General features: G+C 53.8%; 3 protein-coding genes across 3 annotated transcripts; all 3 read left to right on the top strand.

Annotated features, from left to right (window-relative positions):
- Positions 1–4,067: 4,067 nt before the first annotated feature.
- Positions 4,068–9,481, top strand: SPATA24 (spermatogenesis associated 24). The gene is made up of 6 exons (XM_052642457.1): positions 4,068–4,223; positions 5,278–5,343; positions 5,576–5,706; positions 5,792–5,862; positions 8,509–8,611; positions 8,716–9,481. Exons 1-6 carry the CDS (start codon positions 4,107–4,109, stop codon positions 8,843–8,845), a joined length of 618 nt encoding a protein of 205 aa, XP_052498417.1. The 5' UTR covers positions 4,068–4,106; the 3' UTR covers positions 8,846–9,481.
- A 1,223-nt stretch (positions 9,482–10,704) lies between these two features.
- Positions 10,705–13,964, top strand: PROB1 (proline rich basic protein 1). The gene has a single exon (XM_052642440.1). The coding sequence runs from the start codon at positions 10,745–10,747 to the stop codon at positions 13,799–13,801; it is 3,057 nt and encodes a 1,018-aa protein (XP_052498400.1). The 5' UTR covers positions 10,705–10,744; the 3' UTR covers positions 13,802–13,964.
- A 2,499-nt stretch (positions 13,965–16,463) lies between these two features.
- Positions 16,464–18,326, top strand: MZB1 (marginal zone B and B1 cell specific protein). The gene is made up of 4 exons (XM_052642458.1): positions 16,464–16,640; positions 17,463–17,587; positions 17,939–18,049; positions 18,149–18,326. The coding sequence occupies exons 1-4, from the start codon at positions 16,464–16,466 to the stop codon at positions 18,303–18,305; spliced, it is 570 nt and encodes a 189-aa protein (XP_052498418.1). The 3' UTR covers positions 18,306–18,326.
- The last annotated feature ends 1,291 nt before the right edge of the window (positions 18,327–19,617 follow it).

Below are 19,617 nucleotides of genomic sequence, written 5' to 3'. Positions count from 1 at the left end.
CTTGAAATGTAATCATCCTTCTTACAGAGTGCAGTGATTAAAAATGGGGATGGAACCAACACCATTGAAACGCTCCCATTTCCATGAATAGCACCACCATCCATCCAAGAAAAAAGTCAGAAACCGAGAAGACTCTGTGTGGTAGACTTTTAAATTTGGTATCCTCCAATGGATCACACCTAATATTCATGACCTTGTGTAGTCCTCTTTCTGACCTGGGCTGGCCTTGATCTTTAACCAATAGAATGTGGCAAAACCAGTAGCTTTCATTTAAGTCCTACCACCCTGAGACCACTAAGCTAACTGCATGGAGAAGCCATCCAGAGGAGAACCAAACAACTGACCTGGCAGCAAGAACTGAACCCAGACACGTATCATCTGAGCCAAACTGGTTATGCCACCCCTGCTGATGATCACAGCAGAAATGAGCTGCATACCAAGCCCAGTTCAAACTGCAGAATCTTGAGCAAGTAATACACTGGCTACTGTTTTAAGGCATTACATTTTGTGGTAGTCTGCAGCAGTAGAACGGAGAAGGCAGTGGCACCCCATTCCAGTACTCTTGCCTGGAAAATCCTATGGACGGAGGAGCCTGCTAGGCTGCAGTCCATGGGGTCGCTAGGAGTCGGACACGACTGAGCGACTTCACTTTCACCTTTCACTTTCATGCATTGGAGAAGGAAATGGCAACCCACTCCAGTGTTCTTGCCTGGAGAATCCCAGGGACGGGGGAGCCTGGTGGGCTGCCGTCTATGGGGTCGCACAGAGTCGGACACACTGAAGCAACTTAGCAGGAGCAGCAGCAGAAAACCAAACAGCTCGGCTCCCTTTCCCCATATCCCTTCCATTGTTAAGTCCTCCAGGACATCCCAAATCCATCTACTCTGTCTCCTCTGCTACCATCTGACTCCCCAACTACCATCCATTTTGACAGAAACCACTGCAGTAGTTGCCTAAGTATAAGTAGTCTCTGTCCATCTACTCAGGGTCCCCTCCAATCTGTACACCTTGCTGCAACCAGAGACATATTTTCAAAGCATAAATTACAGCATAACACCCTCTTGCTTAAAATATTTCAGTAGCTTTCTTTTGCCCTCATAATAAGAATCAGTAAAGTCTTCCGCATGGCCTAATGCTTAACAAGGCTCTACCAAGTTTCTGGCCTCTATCCTAGCATGTCCTGTATATTGTTTTCTTTTCTGCCATACTAACCTTTTAGTTACTACACTCTGCCAACCTTCTTCCCGAGGGACTTTGTATTCACATTTCCCTCTTTCTGGCACCCTTTCCCACCTCCCTGCCCCTGCCCGCCTTTGTTAAGTGCTTCCTGGTTACCTTAATAGGTTTCATTCAGCTCAAACATCTTTTCCTTACAGCCTTCCCTGACATCCAGGCTGGGCTAAATCTCCTTTTAAATTACTCTCATTCCTCTTTTTCTTGCTTGAATAATGACTTAAATTGGGATTTATTGGGGTGTTTATTTGATTATTATCTGTCTCCCCCATTAGACTAAGTTCCAATCTGGTTTTATCTGAACTGAACCTTGGAAGGAAATGACATGACACCTGTCAGGACTTCCTCTGGAAGTGCAGCTCAGATTCTCTGAAACTACTCCCATCAAAAGGTAGGATGTGTCCCTTCTGCTTGAATCTGGACTCTGTGGTTCCTTGAACCAATAGGGTTGGGCAGAAGTGGCACTAATCCAGTTTTTAGGCCCAGAGCTTAAGAAATGCATCTCTCATTTTGCCATTTTGAGGGTTTATTGGCCGCAGACTCAGCTTGCAGGATCTTAGTTCCCTGACTAGGGATCAAACCCAGGTCACCAGCAGTGGAAGCGCAGGGTCCTAACTAACCACTGGACCACCAGAATATTTCATCACTTTTGATGCTTTCTTTTAAACCCAGTCACATGCTATAAGAGAGCCCAAGCAGCCCGTGGAGAGGCACCCACCAAGAACCCTGGCCCTCATAAAGCAGAAATAAGTTTTCACCATTGAACTTTGCCCAAGCTGGAGATTTCTGAGCAAAATGACTTTAAAGCTATTAATTTTGGGTGGTTTGTTAATAGAGCAATAGATAACCAGAACATCAACCAGGATGACAGCCCTGTGAAGAAAGGCAGTCCTTCCTGGAGCAGGATCACAAAGCTATCTGTGATGTCATGTTATCCTGAGCCTTGCTGAGCCCCAGCTGGCGAGGAACCTGTAGTGTCTGTTGACACAGAGTGGGAGTCTTTGGCAGTCCCCAGAGGGACCATCCCGGATCAAGTCCGTGCTAGTATGCCGTGGGCCTGGATCCAGGGTTCTCTTGCTCACAACTTCCCACCCCCTAGGAACTGGCTGCGGGAGCCTATTTCACTCCAGAGTTTTGCCCTGAACATGGAGAGCAGCTGGTGGAAGTGATCTCTGAGTGGCAAGGGACATCAAGCAGCACCTCGTGAAAGACCCTAGAGAGGAGAGACTCAGGGATCGCTGCCCCAGAGCAATGTACAGCTTTGCCCAGGGTGATTCAGAGGAACATTCGCTTTGAAACACAAAGTTCTAACAGGGCTCTGTCCTGAGGTACATAAATCACAGAACACCCTATAGGCCCACGATAATACAATACCATAGCCACTAGCCACATATGGCTATTTAAATGTCAATTTTAACTAATTAGAATTTTTATTAAATATTTAAAAAGCACTCCTCAGTCACATTAGCCATATTTCAAGTGCTGCCAAGCCATGTGAGGCTAGTGGCTGCTGGCAGGGGACAGAGCAGAACGTCACCATCACAGAAAGGTCCATCTATGACCTTAGAGATTGATCCACAGAGGTGGCTTTACCTTCAAGGACATCAGAACAGACACAATAAAAAAGGAAAGAAAAAAAGGGAAGAATAAAACAAGGACTACCACTGGGAGATCCACAGGAATGACCATGTTTTGTCAGTCACAACATCCAGCCAAAAAGAGATGCCCAGGCAGCTGAGGAGAGCACCCTAAGTGACTTACCTGATATTTCAACTTCCCTTTGTGGTCATTGACAACATATTTTCCCAAATTCCTTATTAATATAGCCGTTTCCTACTTGGGAGTTTCAAATTCCATAACGTCAGAATCCATTATGTTCAAAAAATACTGCATAGCATCATGGTTAAGAACATGGACCCTGAAATCAAACTGCCTCTGTCAAAACCCTGTTTCAAAGCTCAATAGCTTGGGTGACCTTGACTTACTGGGTTATTCATTCTCATAGAAACTACATTTTCTTATCTGTAAAATGGGGATATTAGAATCGAGTTCACAGTTATTATGGTCACATGAAATAATACTAATAAGGCATAACAGTATCATGAAATAGTGAATACTTGATAAATATTAGTTCTGGTTTACCCCAAGCATAATCTTACTTGGGTTTCAAAACAAACCCTCAACGGGGATTGGTGGGGATGTGTAATCACCTTATTCTTCCTTGCCTCCATTTTACAAGTCTCCTTCAGGCCTGATTTCAGTTCTAATATCTTCAGACTCTTCAGGTTACCCAAAGCCTGGTCCCAGAATATGAGGACTCTTATCTTAGATGAAGTCATTTTCCTTTTCTATTTTAGAGCTTTCCTTCATTGGGAAGCTCAGGCCTCCTAAGTGTGTTCCTAAGAGCTTCGAAGAGGGATCACATTAGTCTCATACTATGCGGGAAATTCAGAGTTTAGAGTGGGATAAAGACACATGCATGGGTTGTCCACTCTTGCTTCAACGTCTTGTATGTAGTTTAATGGGTCCTGGGGGAAGGCTACGGGCCAGCGTGAGTGTTGCCTGCCTCTCAGCCCTTAGAGTAAGTTTAAACCGGGCTCTGCCCGCTCCTCAGGACTGCGTAAGAAAGACACCATATAACAAACGTGCAAATTCCCTATAAACCTAAAGTACTAACGGTGCTGCGGGTTTTCCGCCCCAGGCGGCTCCTGTAAGAAGGCGACTCTTTTAAGAGGCGGGCCCCATCCCTGCAAACAAAGGAAGTCCCCGCCCCTGGTTGCCAGGGTGCTTTGTGGCGTCGCATTCTCATTGGTGGGTGTCAGCGGTGAAGCAGCCCGCGGCAGCCATTTCCAACGAGCTGGCGGGGGCGAAAGATGGCGACGCCCGTCGGGTGGTCGCAGGGGGGCTCAGGGTCGGTGTGTCTCGCCTTTGATCAACTGCGGGACGTGATTGAGTCTCAAGAGGAACTGATCCACCAACTGAGGAATGTGGTACGCAGCCAGAGAGCTGGGGGAGGCCTGACTGGACGCCTACGTGGTGGGGGCGGGGCCAGGCCCTGTCCCAGTGCCAGGGGCGTGCCGAGACCACATTGCCAATGGCGTCATCCGGAGGAGGCGGGGCCCCGATGTGTTCTGGCTGGTAGCGGGGTAGAACCCAAAAGGGACTGTGTCTCAGGAACATTTACCCGGAAATTTTAGAGAAAACCAAGTTGTTCTCTGCTCTCTTTGCCTGGTTGTCCAGGGCCTGGTAGATATGGCAGCCTATTCACTGAGCTTCAGTTTCCCCGTTTCTAATTGGAGATGACTTCACTGTGTACAGAGTAACTATAACATCATCTCTATTGTGGAATCCCCTCCCCATGCTGAGTGCTGTAAGCTCTTTACACGTTAACTTAAGGGCTTCCAACTCCTTTATGTCCTTTGCTTTTGCCTTGTCAATCAAATGCAAAGCTGGGACAAAGCACTGGAGCCACAAATTTCCCGAACATGTATGGTAAAATCATGGCCAAGTGGGATATATGATTTTTCTGTTTTGTTTTTTATCTTGATAAGAAGGTGAGGACATAGATAAAACTGACTTCACATATATTTCTCACTCCAATGTTTAAATGCAGCTCTGAACACTGAATTACCTAAAGGTATCCAGGCCTTTCTGTTGACAGCTGGCCTTTACATGTGTGTTCTCATTATCTGGAACACTTCTCTTTTCCATTCTTTTTTTCTGGCCCACCCATATTTAGCAGTCAGATATCATGGTGACATCCCTTCCCTTGAAGCAGTTCTGACCCTTCCCCAGGCTGAGGCAAAGGCCTCATAGCACACCTCATGGTGCCCACAGTGTCTTCTCCATGAGACTTATTGTTCCTTGTGTGCAGGACCTAGAGTTGAGCATCAGTGAATCTTGTGGAATGAACTTTCCCTTTCTTGGGCCCCAGTGTCATCGTACATACCCTGGGCATCATCCATTATCTATCCCAGGCCCTGATGCCTAGAGAAACCCCTCCCACCACAACCCAGGCCCTCCCTGAGCCAGGCTCTGTTGCAGATGATTCTCCAGGATGAAAATTTTGTCAGTAAAGAAGAGTTCCAGGCAGTGGAGAAAAAGCTGGTGGTAAGTAATAGTCTCTGTGAGCTTCTCATCTTCCCCCATTTCCCAGGATCCTAGTTGTTGGGCAGTCCTTGAGCACTGACTGGTCTCTGATCGCCTCCAGCCCCCATAGTGAGGCCAGAATCTTCCTGTACCATGCCTTCTACATGCCTGTCTGAGAAAGGGGGCTGATTAAGGGGGCCTAGGAGACTCAGCGTGGCTTGTGGTGATAAGGTCACTGCTGCTGCCCCTGCAGGAAGAGAAAGCAGCCCATGCCAAGACCAAGGTTCTCCTGGCCAAGGAAGAGGAGAAGTTGCAGTTTGCCCTCGGAGAGGTAGAGGTGCTGTCTAAACAGCTGGAGAAAGAGAAGCTGGCCTTTGAAAAGGCGTGAGTGGACCTTGGTAGTGGGGGAAGAGCTGGGGCTCCCATCTGCCCATCAGCCTTCCCACCTTTCCTTATCTTTTCCACTCAGGCTCTCCAGTGTCAAGAGCAGAGCCCTGCAGGAGTCCAGCAAGAAGGACCAGCTCATCACCAAGTGCAATGGTAGGCGGGAGGCCCGCACTCCCTCCCACGCTTGCTTACATGGGCTCTTCCCTAACAGCCCAGTGCCTGTGTCCAGGGCAGGGTTTCACCCTAACTTCTGTCCCCGGCTGAGGATACAGGCCAGCCCAAGCGGGCCACACCTTCGCAAAGGCCTTCAGGGACCAGGCAGGCCACGGAAATGAGGGAAGTGGTTGGTGTACAATATTCTTCATGGCCATAAAGGAACGGGCTCGCTCCCATTTTTCTTGAAACATACGACCTTCTTAGTCCACCTTTTTGTTTTCCCACTTTTGGTGACTAATAGAAATAGTGTACTTTACTCATAACTCTGCTTTCAGGGAAAGAATAGTCCTGTATGGAAGCTGACCCTTAGTCTGAGTGTTGGGGACCCAACAGGGAGAAATGGGGACTGTGGTAATGTGGAGAGCCATACTCCTTCCCAAGGGCCTAGCACCTCTGCTGTGGGAACAGGGACCCAGTACAGTCAGATCTTTAAAAAAGAAACTGGCAAGCACATTCTAATGGAAGCTTTCCTGCCTTTTTCATGTTGGCACTAAATTTAAAAATTCAGAAATGTTCAAAGTATTTTATGGCCCAAGGAAAACATGTCTGTGGGCCATTAGTTTTCACCTCTGCTCTATGCAGGTGCCTGTGGCCACTTGTTGGCTCAGTTGGTGCTTTGAGTTTTGAGGGACTTTCAGTCAGCTATTCCGTGTCCTGAGACCTTAGAACCCCTTTTCATTTTCCCAGAATGTCAGACTCCCCTTACTTACTTTAAGAAGTAGATATGAATTCCATATGCAACATTTGCTTCATTCACTGCAGTGTTCATTTTGAGTAGATCAGAGTTCAAGCCCAAAAGAGGTTCAGGGTCTCTCCTGATGGGCCCTCACCTGGAGTCTTGGGCACCCCCTACCTACCAATGCAGCCTTCTCTTTCCCCTGGTGAGTACTCTCACTGGAAAGATGCCAGCAGGCTGCCATCTTGATCTGGCCAGGTGGACTAACAAGCCTCATGGTTGTCTAAGGCAACCTCATGGCCTCATGGCCTCTCCTGTAGCCCAACAGGCAGGCAGTGCCTCCATACCCAAAGATGCTGCTCCCCTAGTCCTTCCCTTTTCCCTGGATTTCCCCCCACTTCCCTAAAAGGAACGTAGGCTTCTCTCCTAGTGGTGAGGCCCTTCCTCTAGGACATTTCCTAGAGATCAGCCATGGCCTCAGGGTTCTGCGTCTGCTTGTGGAAAGTGTGTGTGAGTCATAGGGGAGGAGCCTGGCTGCCTCCCCGCAGAAAGTTCTGAATTCCTCCAGAAGGGCACAAGCCCTCACCTGAGCAGATCTGGTGACCTGAGCCACCCCCTGGCCTGACTTCTAACCGCCCACACCTCCCTTTATGTGGTTCCAGGTTGGTTTTACACTTACATAGTTCCTTATTCTTCTGAAAGTCTTTTCTAACCACTGTCTCATTGGGTGCCATTTAGTCTAAATAGCTCTCATTTATTTTAAGAGTCAAACAAATTTCTGATGCTTTTTTCCCATAAGAACTTCATAAGCAATCAGATTGGATTCACTGACTGACCTGGGGAAGGAGGTTAAATAGCACTGGTCCTGTGACCCAGTGGCGCCCAGGTTTTCCTTCTTTTCCTTCACCCATGTCCCTGTTCAACATATGCCGTAATTTTTTACCAGATTTTCTCTTCTGAAACCTTAACTGCTTCAGCATTTCTGCATTTTCAGAGCTTACATTCTAGTTAATCTTTGTCTAGCCTTTAAACGCTGTAGGATTTTCTTCTTGGAGGATCAGAATTTTTCAGGGCTCCCTGAGGGACATTATGTAAATGAACCAACCCCAGATCCCTACAGCCTCATTGGGTTTTAAGCCAAGACACAAAACTCATCCTTGCATCTAATGAGCTCTTAATCTGGGGGTAAGCTTTGCCACCACTATCTCCCTGGGGTCCTGTCTTCTCACCTGAAGCGCTAAGACAGGGCTGGGCATCCTGCTAGCCCTCAGTGGGTGGGTGGTTTGCAATGACTGAACTAGGTGATGTTTCTAAGACTTAAACTCCCAGGGGACATCTTCTTTATTCATTCCACAAATAAATGTATTGTGCATCTGTTTAATACTATGTGCCAGGTACTATTTTAGGCCTTAGGGTTAAAGCCGTGAATAAAACAAAAATCTTTGTCCTGTGGACCTTATATCCTAGTAGAGGAGAAGACAGGAGCAAAATATGAGGTCTGTGTGATTTAAGTGCTAAAAGGGAAATAAAGCAGGAAAATGAGATAGGAAATATTGGGAAGTGAAGGGTTGTAGTTTTAGACTAGGAAGGGTCTCACCAAGGAGGTGATATATGTAAAGAGCTGCAGGAGTTGAGGGCAGTGCTGACCATCTCTCTCCAAGATCCTTTGCATGCCCACAGGGGAGCCACCTGGTCCAGAATAGAGTTGTGAAGTCACTGACACACACCCCCACCCCATCAGGACTCTATAATAAACTCATCCTTAAAAAGGCATTAGCAGCTACTCTTGGACAACCCCTGGGTAGGGGGGAGCCAAGTTCTGAAAAGACCCACAAGGGAATACCTTATCTCAGGAAGGAGCCCATGGGATGGGAACCCCTCCTCCTCCCTGCCTCTCTCCCCCACAGAAATTGAGTCTCACATTATAAAGCAAGAAGATATACTTAATGGCAAAGAGAATGAGATTAAGGAGTTGCAGCAAGTTATCAGCCAGCAGAAAGAGATCTTCAGGTGAGGGGTCTGGGCCAGGCTGGGGGTTGATGGAAGTGGGGAGCCAGACCTCTGCTCCCTACCCTGGGCTGTCCCCAGCCCACGCCCAGCCGGCTCCGTTGCAGGAATCACATGTCTGACTTCCGGATCCAGAAGCAGCAAGAAAACTACATGGCCCAAGTGCTGGACCAGAAGCATAAGAAAGCCTCGGCGACGCGTCAGGCCCGGAGCCGCCAGCGTCCCAGGGAAAAATAAAATGGTTGTCGCCTTCCTGTTATCTGGCTGTAATGCCCAACCTCTGCCTTCTCTGCTCTGGAGGTCCCCATCATGACCCTTCCTGTCCCTGTGGGTACTTCCCTCAGGCCTCACAGTGGCCTGGACCCCAGAGAAGAGGCAGGGTAAAAGGCAAGATACCCCTTCCTTCCTCCCTGCCTGCCTTTTGGACCACCACCTGCCAGGCCATTCCTGTGCTCAGAAGTCTGAGGATGCACCTCGAGTCTCCAGCCCCTGCTACTCCCCTGGCTCCCTCCCTTGGGTGATGGTGGGGACCATGGGGTACGGGGTTGTAGCCTAGGGAAGGACTGTTTGGTTGTCTAGTAGGCACTATCCCTTCTTACTCTTGGTATTAAATTCCTTCCTATATAAACAGCCCTGGTTACCCCAGTGCCCTTGTGAATTTAACTCCAAACTTCAAGGGCTATGTGTGCATGTGCTGTGTTATGTGTCTGAGACACCCCAACTGGAGAGTTCAAAGATGGTGGGTTCCAGGACCACAGTGAATTTGGGAAATCAGTTTCTATCACATAACAAGAATGTTATACCTGTGAATCACTTTTGCATCTTCTTAGACTTCTCTGAAACAGAAGCTTATATGCACAAATGGAGGAAGAGGAAAAGACTGCTATGGTGGTGGTGTGGTTTTTTTTTCCCCCTGCTATGTCTGTTTTTAAGGTGGGATAACAGTCTGTGGAGGGGTTATGACTTTGTGACCTACTCGAGTTGCATATACAGAGCTGAATGTGATGGCCAGGCTTGGTCCTCTCAGAAGCCATCACTCATGTGCCCTAGGTGATCAAAGGGACACACCCAGGCAGGGGACCCACTCAGGGGAGGCTGAGTCAGATTGTCAAGTCTAGCCTTTCCTGGGTCAGTGTGAGGCTGAGTCCGTAGGAGGGGCCAGTGCTCTTGCTTTAGGGCCAGCTGGGGCCTGAGTCATAGCAGGACCTTGAAGCCAGAAGTTTAAGGGCAAGTGGTGCCCATTGTCATCGTCCCAGGATAGTAACAGGTGGTAGCTACTTCCCTATCAGCAGTTGTCCCCAGGACAGGTCCTAAAGTGATGGGGCCTGGAATGAGGGCATTGTGAGTGCCTGGGGGAACACAGAGCTATTCTTACCACAGGCCTTTAGAGAAGGAACCGCAGCTACCCTAAATGTTCCTAAAAGATGCCATATTAGCATCTGGGCCTTGTTCTGACAACCTGAAAAGTTAGCACTGTCCCCTCCAGTCTAGGTTTCCACAAAAGCAGTGGGTCTAGACAGGGATATGTTTTCTGAGGCCCCAGAACAACTTTTGGAGTTGGGGGAGCTCTCCATGCGATGCTCCTCTATCAAAGATATGGGGCAGGTGGTGGTGATGGTCACAAGGTGATGCATGCTCCCTTATGAGCTCTGGCTGGGACAGGCTTTGTGAGGGCCAGAGGGGAGGGGTGCGCTGCAGTGATGGAAGACATGGGGAGTTGACAGATGAAATTGCCAGACCCGGGTTGTCTGGTCTCCTGGCTCACACACTGATCCACACAGGATACTTGACCTCAAGCAGGTCCCTGCTCAGCCTCAGTTCCCTTACCTGGGATGGACGAGTGGAGTTGGGCCTGGCTCCTGGGTCCAAGTTGGATGTTTACCCTCCGCTCACCTTCCAAGCCAAAGCCTGGAATGTCACCCTAGGCTCTCAGGTTCACGCCCGACAAGGGATCTAGGCTGGTAGGGCCCAAGGCCCTCTGGCTGCCTATGCGGCTGTCTTAGGAGCGGACGCGGCCACTTTAAGGCGCGGTGACCCCCCACGGCACCCGCGGGCGGGGCGGGGACAATGCGGGCGTCCGCGCGGCACCAGCGGAGGCGAATGCGAGGGAGGTAGTGCGCCGCGTCCGGCCCCAGCATGCTGACCGCGTTCGCCCAGCCAGCCCTGCCCGGGTTCCCAGGGCGGCTGCCTGCGGGCCCCGCTCGGCGCCAGGACTCGTCCGGTTCGTCAGGTTCCTACCACACTGCTCCGGGTTCTCCAGAGCCCCCGGACGTTGGGCCGGACGCAGAGGGCCGGGCGAATTGGCCCAGGGTGGCCCCTGCACTGGGGGCGGGCGTGCAGCCTCGCCTGTCCGTCAGCGCCCAGAATAGCCGCCAGCAGCTACTACCCGGCTCGGGTTTCCCGCGAGGCCCGGCCTCCGGCCTGCGACCACCCCAGCCCCAGCTGCGCATGCTGCCGTCGGGGGAGATGGAAGTCATCTTCGGCGCTGGGCCCCTATTCAGCTGCTCTGACGCAGAGGATAGAGAAGTGCAACAGCTCACGACGCCGGCCTTCCGCAGCCTCTCTCCGCCTGGGTCCGCGTCTCGCATCCCTGGCGAACCGCAGCCCCAGGGCCCCGACGGTGGCTCCCGCTGGGCCACTTACCTGGAGTTGCGGCCCCGCGCGGCGAGTCCTGCCACCCCATCGCAGTTCGAGTGTGTGGAGGTAGCACTGGAGGAGCATACCGCGCCTGCCAGGCCCCGGACGGTGCCCAAACGTCAGATCGAGCTGCGCCCTCGGCCCCGGAGTCCCCCGCGGGAGGCCAATGCGCCGCGCCCTCGACTGCTCCTGCGTACTGGCTCCCTGGACGAGTCTCTGAGCCGCCTGCAGGCTGCCGCGGACCTCGTACAGACGGCGCTAGCCAGAAAACTGAGCCCGGCGCCCCCTGCCCCAAGCAACGCCACCTTTGGACCCACGGTGCCGCCGGAGCCTGCGACCCCGGAAACGCCCCGCAGTACTCGGGTGGCCCTGGAGGAAGCCAAGTCTCTGCCGCCTCGGGTGAACTATAGTTCAGCCCCAGCCAGGGCCCCAAGACCGTGGCCAAGCCTCCGGGAGCGCGCAATTCGGCGCGACAAGCCCACGCCCGGGACCGAGCCTCTGGGTCCAGTTAGTTCCAGCATCTTCCTGAAGTCAGGGGAGAAGCCCGAGGAGGTGCACCAGAAAGAACCGAAGGCTCATTTCGCGCGAGATACTCCGGCTCAAACCGTCCTGAGGGCACAGGGTCCGCCTTTCCAGTCTAGGCCCCCCTGGGAAGTTTCGAGTAAGACTGTGAGACGGAGGAGCCCATCCCCGCCGTGGGAAGCCCCAAATGGGACCGTGCGGGGTCCTCACTGCACCTCCCCCCCGAACCTGTCCCCCTGGAATCGAACAATTCGGAAGGTGAGTAGCCCATCGCTCCCCGAGGCATCCTCTACATGGGACAATCAGGATGCTGCTGTCACGGAAACTGTCAGCAGAAAGAGCCCTTCCCCTCCGACCCTTTCCCAGTGGAATCGGGGTGTTGCCAGGGCAAGAAGCCCATCCCCCGAAGCTCCCTCCTCGTGGGAGGTGCCGCAGCCGGCAGTTGGGGATGCAGTTGAGGGAAGTAGGAGCCCGTCCCCGCCGACCTTGCCCTCGTGGGAGACTCCAGATCGTCCTGTCGGAACGTGGAGCCCATCGCCCCAGGAGACGTGGAACTCCACAGTGCAGAGCTCATCCGTAGTGTCTACACGCGTAGCTATTAATGGCGTGGCCCAAGAGGAACTGGTGCCGCCCACGCCGTCTGCACCAGGGACTCCAAAGCTAACAAAGGTTCAAAGTCCGTCCACGCGGGAGATGCCGGATCTTGCCTCCCGAGGCAACCAGCTGTCGCCAGAGGTGGCTGCACCCGAGCTGCCTCTCAGTCGCAACCTGGATGCCGATGCGCTCCCTGAAGCGGTGGGCTCTGGAAAAGCGGCCTCTGGGCGCCCGCGCGTGGCCATTCCGCGGCCCCGCGACGTACGCAAGATAGTGAAGACCACGTACGCGCCGAGCTTTCCGGCAAGCACCCCAGACTCAGGGCTCCCCGCCCCTCCGGCAGAACCCCGCGGGGATGAAGGCAGCCCATCCAAGACACAAGAACTTCAGGCGCTGGGGCCCCCCGCCCCGTCTCACTACACTTCCATTTTTCTCAAGGACTTTCTGCCGGTTGTGTCCCACCCCTACGAACCCCCAGAGCCAACCCCAGACACAGTCCCCCGGGACGTTACGCAGTCCAACGGGGTCCTGCGGCGGAGGGCAGAGAACAGCACGGCGAAACCCTTCGCGCGCACTGAGATCCGCCTGCCTGGTGCCCTGGCCTTAGGCCGCCGGCCTGAGAGAACCCGGGGAGTCGCGGTGCACGGTCCTGGCGGAAAGAACCGGGATGCAGAGGCCCAGCGCTTGGTCCCGGACGGCAAGGGTCGGACCAGCCCTCTAGGCGGCGCTCGCACCTCACCCCAGCAGTCGCCAATAGGGCCGGCAGAGACCCAACCTCCCGGACCGCCCCGCCCCAGCTCCCCGCAGGCGCACCCTAGCTCGAGCTCTGGAATAGAATCCAAACTGGAGACGCCCTCTCAGGCCCCTGAGCCCGCGGTGGCGGTCCAGTCGCCCCTCCCGCGGGAGCCCCAGGCGTCGGCTCGTAGAACGGCCCGGGCCCAGCCCCGCGCTGCCTCGGCGCCTCCGCTGGACCGGTCCGCGGACGGTTCCTCCCAGGGGGTTCGTAGGCCGCCAGGGGCTGCAAACCCGGGGAAGGTCCTAGTGGACCCCGAGAGCGGCCGCTACTACTTTGTGGAGGCGCCGCGGCAGCCTCGGCTGCGGCTGCTCTTCGACCCTGAGAGCGGGCAGTACGTGGAGGTGCTGCTGCCACCCTCGCCCTCGGTGCCGCCCCGCCGCGTCTACACTCCGCTGGCCCTGGGCCCCGGCCTCTACCCGCCAGCCTATGGGCATCTTCCCGGCCTCTCACTGCCACCATCCCCCGGCCCGCCGGCCTTCAGCGGCCCACAGCCACCCTGGGCCTCCGAGGCGGGGCCCCTGGACGGGATGTACTACCTGCCAGTGAGCGGGACACCCAGCCCCGCACCTCCTCTTCTTCTCTGTGCTCCACCCTCCAGCTTGGGTCCCTCGCAGCCCAACAAGGGCTCCTTGTTCCCGGTGTGAGACCCCAGGGCCTGATCCGCAGGATGTTGGGGCCTATTGATGGTCTTAAAGGTTTTGGCATCCAGTCCTTTACCCTCTTTTCCTTCAAGCATCTCTTCCTTTTACCCATCTCATGCCGGGTTTTTTTTTTTTCCAGACCGGAAGTTACCTTCAGATTATCTGAGACACGTTAGGGTGGGGGTGGGGGTGGGGGTGGGGGGGGGCTAATGGAGCTGGAGCTCAGTAAATGGCTGTCTGTCCCCCCCACCCCCCAGCAATATCCTATACCCTTTCCCCAAGTCCCAGAGTGTGGTGTGTTGGGGTGTGTGGGTGGGTGTGTATTGTGGGCTGAAAAAAATGCACAACATGAGATTTGTGAGTTAAGTGTTACTTGGGGCAAAATGAAAAACTATAAGCCTGGGAGACAACCTCTCACATAGGTTGTCTATGTGGGGGTAGGTCAGTATATGTGATTTTGGTGAAGAAGGATAGTGCAATCAAGCACACATTTTGGAAGAAGATTGCTGCTAGTCACAATGAGCAGATGTCTATTTTATTGCTTTTCTAGATATGAGAAGATTGCAAGACATGGGCTCATAAAAACTTCTCCTGAAAATAAATATCTAAAGGCCTATTTTGCCAGTTTCTCCCAGAGCACAGAGGGCCTCATTCCTAATCTCTGCCCTGAACTTTCAGGGTGGGTTGAAGGTCAGCGATTGCAATGGCTAATGATTTCATCTTTGTAGAGGCAGGTGACAAGTGACAATTTTTAGTTGGCAGTGTGAAAAATCCCAGGACATGGCCCCAGGAACCGACCTGAGGGGGTGATGGGGTTTCTCAGGGACAGCAGGAAATGGGAGCTGCAAGGAAGGGGCTGCCCCTGGAGGTAGGGAGATGTCTGTCTCTCCCGGAAGGTGGGCCCAGTTGAGGTGGAGCAGGCTAGTGAGCAATGATGGGATGAAGGGAGAAGGACACTGGTATCAAGTCCATTGTTCTTTGGAAGAGGATCTGAGTCTTGACCTGGGAGGCTGTGGGGGAAAGTGGCTGGAGAAGGCCCTAGGCGAGGATCATCTGAGAAAGGGAGCTGCGGGGTCAGGAGGTGGAGGTAGATCAGGGAAGTAGTATGGGAGGGGCTGTGGAGGGTCAGCCTGGGACTTAGGGGGGTGGGGACTGGGGAGAAGGTGGGAGGTGACTGTAGTCTGCAGCTGGGAGTACTGCCCCTCATTCTCTCCTCAACTCCAGCCTCTGACTTGGCTTATCTAAGCCCTCAGAACTGAACTGGCTCATTCTGGAGTTAAAAGGGTGGGGGGATTCTGGCTGTTCCCACCGAGAGGCGAGGAGCAGATTAGTGGGTCGTTGGGAAAGACTTAAAAGCAGAGAGGATGGTTGTTGTCCCAGAGGAGACTCTTGACCTTTCTGGATGGAGTGGAGGGTGGGTTAGGGCTGTCGAAAGAAGGGATGCCCCTGTGTGGAGCTCTCAGCTGGTTCCATTCGCCTGGTAACAGATGTGGCAGCCATGCCTAGAGAGGGGCTGGCTCTGCAGGCTGGTCACAGCGTAGGAAGGGACAGGCCCCACAGTGTGTGTTCCAATTGCCTCGAGACTCCAGGAGAGCAGAGGGGGACGCACAGAGTGGGGGCTGCTCTTCGTGGGGGTCTGTGTAGAGTGCTGACCTTGCTGGACTGATACGTGGTGTGATGAGTTTGTGGAAGAACAGTTAACCATTAGAAGCAGTGTTAGGGATGGAGATCAATGCCTTTCTTAAATTCCAGGCCTCTGGTGGACCTGCATCTCTTGGAGTCACTGCCCCCGTCGCCTTGGATTGGAAACAGAGAACTATGAGTCAGAATAACCTGGACATCTTTCTGTGGCCAGAGGTGCCGATGCCAAGGAGGGCCTTGGGCCACTCCTGGGCCCCTCACTTCATCGTGATGTGCAATAAACCCAATGGCCCCAATGGCTGGAACAACTGGCGTGAAGTGTCTTGATTTCTTGCTGGGGCCTCTTAACACCCCCTACAATGCCGTCCATGCCTGGGTGTGGCTTGGGGGAGAGTATCACATGTGTCTTTCATACACTGTGGTGTCCCTCCTTCAGGAAACCTGCCTCTCAGGGAGGGAGCCCTAGGCTGGCAGTCACGCCTGTGACCTCATTTCTTCTGGCGGCTGAGTGGTCAGTGGGTCTTGGGGATCAACCAGGCTTGGGTTCCAGTCTCAGCATAGCCCTTCTAGCTGTGTGGCCTAGAATTTGTCACTTTTCTCTGAACCTTTGTGTTCTTGGGGGTAGATTTAAGACAACAGTAACCCGTCATCTCCTCCTGATAACAGATTTGGCAACCATGCCTAGAGAGGGGCTGGCTCTGCAGGCTGGTCCCAGGGAGCTTAGCACAGTGCCTGCCATGTGGCCTGTCCCAGGTCATGAGAGGTATCAGCTCCCATGTGTCTTTGCCCAGGCCCAGCCCCTCTCCTTGCCTCATTGGCTGGAGCCAGGGTCCCACGAGAGAAGGTGCACACGTGGAGTCTCCAGGGCCCTGGGGAAGGGAGAGAATGGGAGGGGTGAAGTGTCAGTTCCCCATTGGTCTGGGCCAGGTGTTCTGAAGCAGCCCCCACTACACACACACACAGAGGAACCCACACACCTGCACCCCAACCACAGCCCTTGCTCACTGAGTCAGCTCCACCGGCCATGAGGCTGTCACTGCTGCTACTGCTGCCGCTGCTTGGGGCCTGGGCCATCCCACGGGGCCTCGGAGACGAGGCCTCACTCACTGCCACTGCCCCTGAGCTGGATGATGAAGAGAAGTTCTCAACTCACATGCCAACTCACCTGCGATGTGATGCCTGCAGGGCGGTGGCCTACCAGGTGAGTCCCCCCTCGCCCAGCAGTTCTCCTGCCCCTACACAGGCCCCTTCTCGAGCTAGACCCTTCTATCTGCCTCAGGTTCCATCGCTGGCCTTTGATCCCCAAGCCCATCCGCAGGCATCAAGCTAGACTCAACCTTCCATGATATTGCCATCTTCACCTCACTAGAACCTCTGTCCCTCAGTTTACCTGTCTGCCCAACAAAGAGCAGACAGACCATCTCTGGGACATGAGGGAGTCCCTAGCTAGTCCTCTCAGACTACTCCCTTTCAGGCCGATCCTGAAGTCCAGACTCCTTCCCAAAGCATGCCTGGGGAGCATGGGGGTTTGTGTGCATGTGTGTATGTTTGTCGAGTCTGTGAGCCCATGAGCATGTGTGGGTGTCTTGAGTTCACATACAAACCTGTCAAGCATGTCTGAGTACTTGTGTATGTGTGTGTGTGTGTGTGTGTGTGTGTGTGTGTGTATGAGTACATGTGTCACTGATGACTGAGTGGTTTTCTTTCCTTGTTCTTGTGGTTTTACATCGCATGTGGTGATGGTGGGCAGGTGTGCCCTGCAGGAGGGTCCCCAGTGCCCAGGCCAGCTCAGCTTTGCCCACCCACCCACCTCATCCCAAGGCTGTGGATTCTGCCTCAGCTGGCACGTTCCCAGCTTTCTGGACCTGGGGGAGGGCCACGAAGTCAACCTCACAGGTGTTTCCTGCTCAAAATGTTCCGATGCCTCGTTCTTCCTCCGAGACTCAGGTTTCTGCTCTCCCCCGCCCCTCCTTCCGCACTGAGTAGTTCTGAAGCCCTGGTTCTGAACCCCTCTTTATTCCAGATGTGGCAACATCTGACAAAAGCTGAGGCCAAGCTTCTCCCACTGGACTCTGGGGGCCGTCGTGAGCTGAGCGAGTCAGTATACACAGACGTCCTGGACCAGAGCTGCTCTCAGACCTGGCAGGGGTGAGTTGAAAAATCTGGCCCCTGCCTCACTTCTCCAGGGGCAGGCTGATGAATGGGGGTCACCATCCTCCCACTCACACCATACACACTCCACAAGGTCTCTGGCCCAAGGATAGGGGCTGGTTGGGACAGAGGCTGAACTCTGGAGCTGGAAGCAGGCAGAAGAGTGGGTGGCCAGGGGATAAGGGTGTTGTGTGACTTTGGGCCAGGGGCTTCCCCTTTCTGGTCCTCAGTTTTTCAGCAGAGAGGACCAGAATCTGGGCACTAAACTTGGTAGATGTCCCATGTGCCCCGCTTCGGGTAGATACAGGCTCTGCTAATGCTGTCCCCCTTTCCTCCCTCCACCTCCAGCTATGGAGTTGGAGAAGTGGACCAGGTGAAACGTCTCATGGGCCCAGGACTTAGCCCAGGGGCACAGCCGAGCATCATGGTGATGATCATGGAGGGGCTATGGCCCACCAGGTGATGACTAGAGGGTTGGAGTGGGATGGAGCCCGTGCAGCCTTGAATCTGCCCATTGTAGGCAGGGCAGAGTCTGAGGCTCCTGCTGGGCTCCTCTAGGCTCTCCAAGACCTGCTTCCACTACCTGGGCGAGTTTGGAGAAGACCAGATCTATGAAGCCCACCAACAAGGTCGAGGGACCCTGGAGGCGCTGCTGTGTGGAGGCCCCCGGGGGGCTTGTTCAGAGAAGGCTCCAGACACAAGGACAGAGCTCTAGTCCAACTCCTCCTTCCCGCTCAGCCCCTGAAGAGAGCTGGCCTCCCTCTTGATCGGCCTCCCTCCTTTCTGCAGGCGGCCTGGAGGGCGGGTGCAGGGAGGCCTCCCTCCTCCAGCCTTGGGGGCCTGGGACGTGGCCAGGGCCTTTCCCTCTGGACTCAAATAAAACCAGTGACCTCCACTCCTTCTCTCTGCAAAAGGTTCTTGGGGGGCTGGGAGGATAAACATTGGTGTTTCTGCTGGAGAAGGCTAGGGACAAGCCCCACAGTTTCCCAGAGGTAAGTCAGATCTGTCATGGTTGAAAATGTGAATGAGCTGTCAAAGGCACATGAAATGAGTTATCAGATGTTTGGAACCCCAGATCCCTCACGAGAGAAAACGAAAGCCAAGGAAAGCTCCATAAGCACGTCACCTGCAGACACACCCACTGCAGCTGCTGCACTCGCTGTGCCCCTTTCAGAACACTAGTCTCCCTGGGTCTACACCCAGAGGCTGCTCACTTTCTAGACTCTGCTTTTGACCCAGCTGGCATGACCCAGGGCAGGACAGGGCGGGGTTCCTAGAACAGGCTGTATTCCGGCTCTTGGCTCTACGTCCTGCTCTCCCCAGAAATTCTTCTCACCTGCAGCCCTTCCTTTAGCAGCAGAGAAAAGAGCTCCACCTGGGTTGCACCTCAGTCTGGGTATTTGGGGTCAGTGATGCTCAAGCTTGCAGTTTCCTTTGTATCTCTGGGAGACGGACAGAACAGACACTGTAATACTCTGTTGACACCTTGGCTCAGACAACAAAAAAGACTTAGGCAGAGTCCTAGGTGAAGTGGCAGGGCTGGGAGGGATTTTACATTTAGGGGTTGAGGGGAAGGATAGTGCTGGAGGAATGGGGGTGTCCCGGGCAGGCCCTGACCACTGTGGCTTCCTTGAGCTGCCCTGCAGCCCAGCACTCTGTTCCATCACCTGTTCTCCACTGCCTGAAGCCCCTCCCCTGGCCCTCAGGAGAGAACCCTAAAGCCCAGGGAGAGCCAGGGTCCAAGGCATTGGCTGAGGCTTCAGAAGTAGCAGGTGTGGAGCTGGGAGCCGTGATGTGGACCTGCGTGGTCCTGTGTGAAGTGACTCAGACTCTGGGTGCGTTTGTGCAACTGTGTATCTGAGATCATGTGCAACTTGCCGGCCTTTTCTCCGTGTGTGTGTGTGGTATGTGGTTTGGGTAGACTTGAATGACCAAAGGACAGTGTGTGGAAAGGGTGGGGCTGTCTCTCCAGCCCCCTAGGGAGTACCGAGGAAAAGAGGGTGGGGAGGAAAGTGCTGAGGAGTACA

This window comes from Budorcas taxicolor, chromosome 7 (assembly GCF_023091745.1).
Source record: "Budorcas taxicolor isolate Tak-1 chromosome 7, Takin1.1, whole genome shotgun sequence".
Classification (NCBI taxonomy): Eukaryota; Metazoa; Chordata; class Mammalia; order Artiodactyla; family Bovidae; genus Budorcas; species Budorcas taxicolor.
Note: the sequence above shows the minus strand (reverse complement) of the source record. Positions and strands in the feature narration are given on the sequence as shown.

What these genes read in the sequence shown, in the direction of transcription:
- SPATA24 (XM_052642457.1), top strand. Translation starts at nt 4,107, where the DNA reads ATGGCGACGCCCGTCGGGTGGTCGCAGGGGGGCTCAGGGTCGGTGTGT. An exon ending in TCCACCAACTGAGGAATGTG is followed by an intron (nt 4,224 to 5,277) that starts GTACGCAGCCAG and finishes GCTCTGTTGCAG; the next exon opens with ATGATTCTCCAGGATGAAAA. An exon ending in GCTCATCACCAAGTGCAATG is followed by an intron (nt 5,863 to 8,508) that starts GTAGGCGGGAGG and finishes TCTCCCCCACAG; the next exon opens with AAATTGAGTCTCACATTATA.
- PROB1 (XM_052642440.1), top strand. Translation starts at nt 10,745, where the DNA reads ATGCTGACCGCGTTCGCCCAGCCAGCCCTGCCCGGGTTCCCAGGGCGG.
- MZB1 (XM_052642458.1), top strand. Translation starts at nt 16,464, where the DNA reads ATGAGGCTGTCACTGCTGCTACTGCTGCCGCTGCTTGGGGCCTGGGCC. An exon ending in TGCTCTCAGACCTGGCAGGG is followed by an intron (nt 17,588 to 17,938) that starts GTGAGTTGAAAA and finishes CTCCACCTCCAG; the next exon opens with CTATGGAGTTGGAGAAGTGG. An exon ending in GAGGGGCTATGGCCCACCAG is followed by an intron (nt 18,050 to 18,148) that starts GTGATGACTAGA and finishes GGGCTCCTCTAG; the next exon opens with GCTCTCCAAGACCTGCTTCC.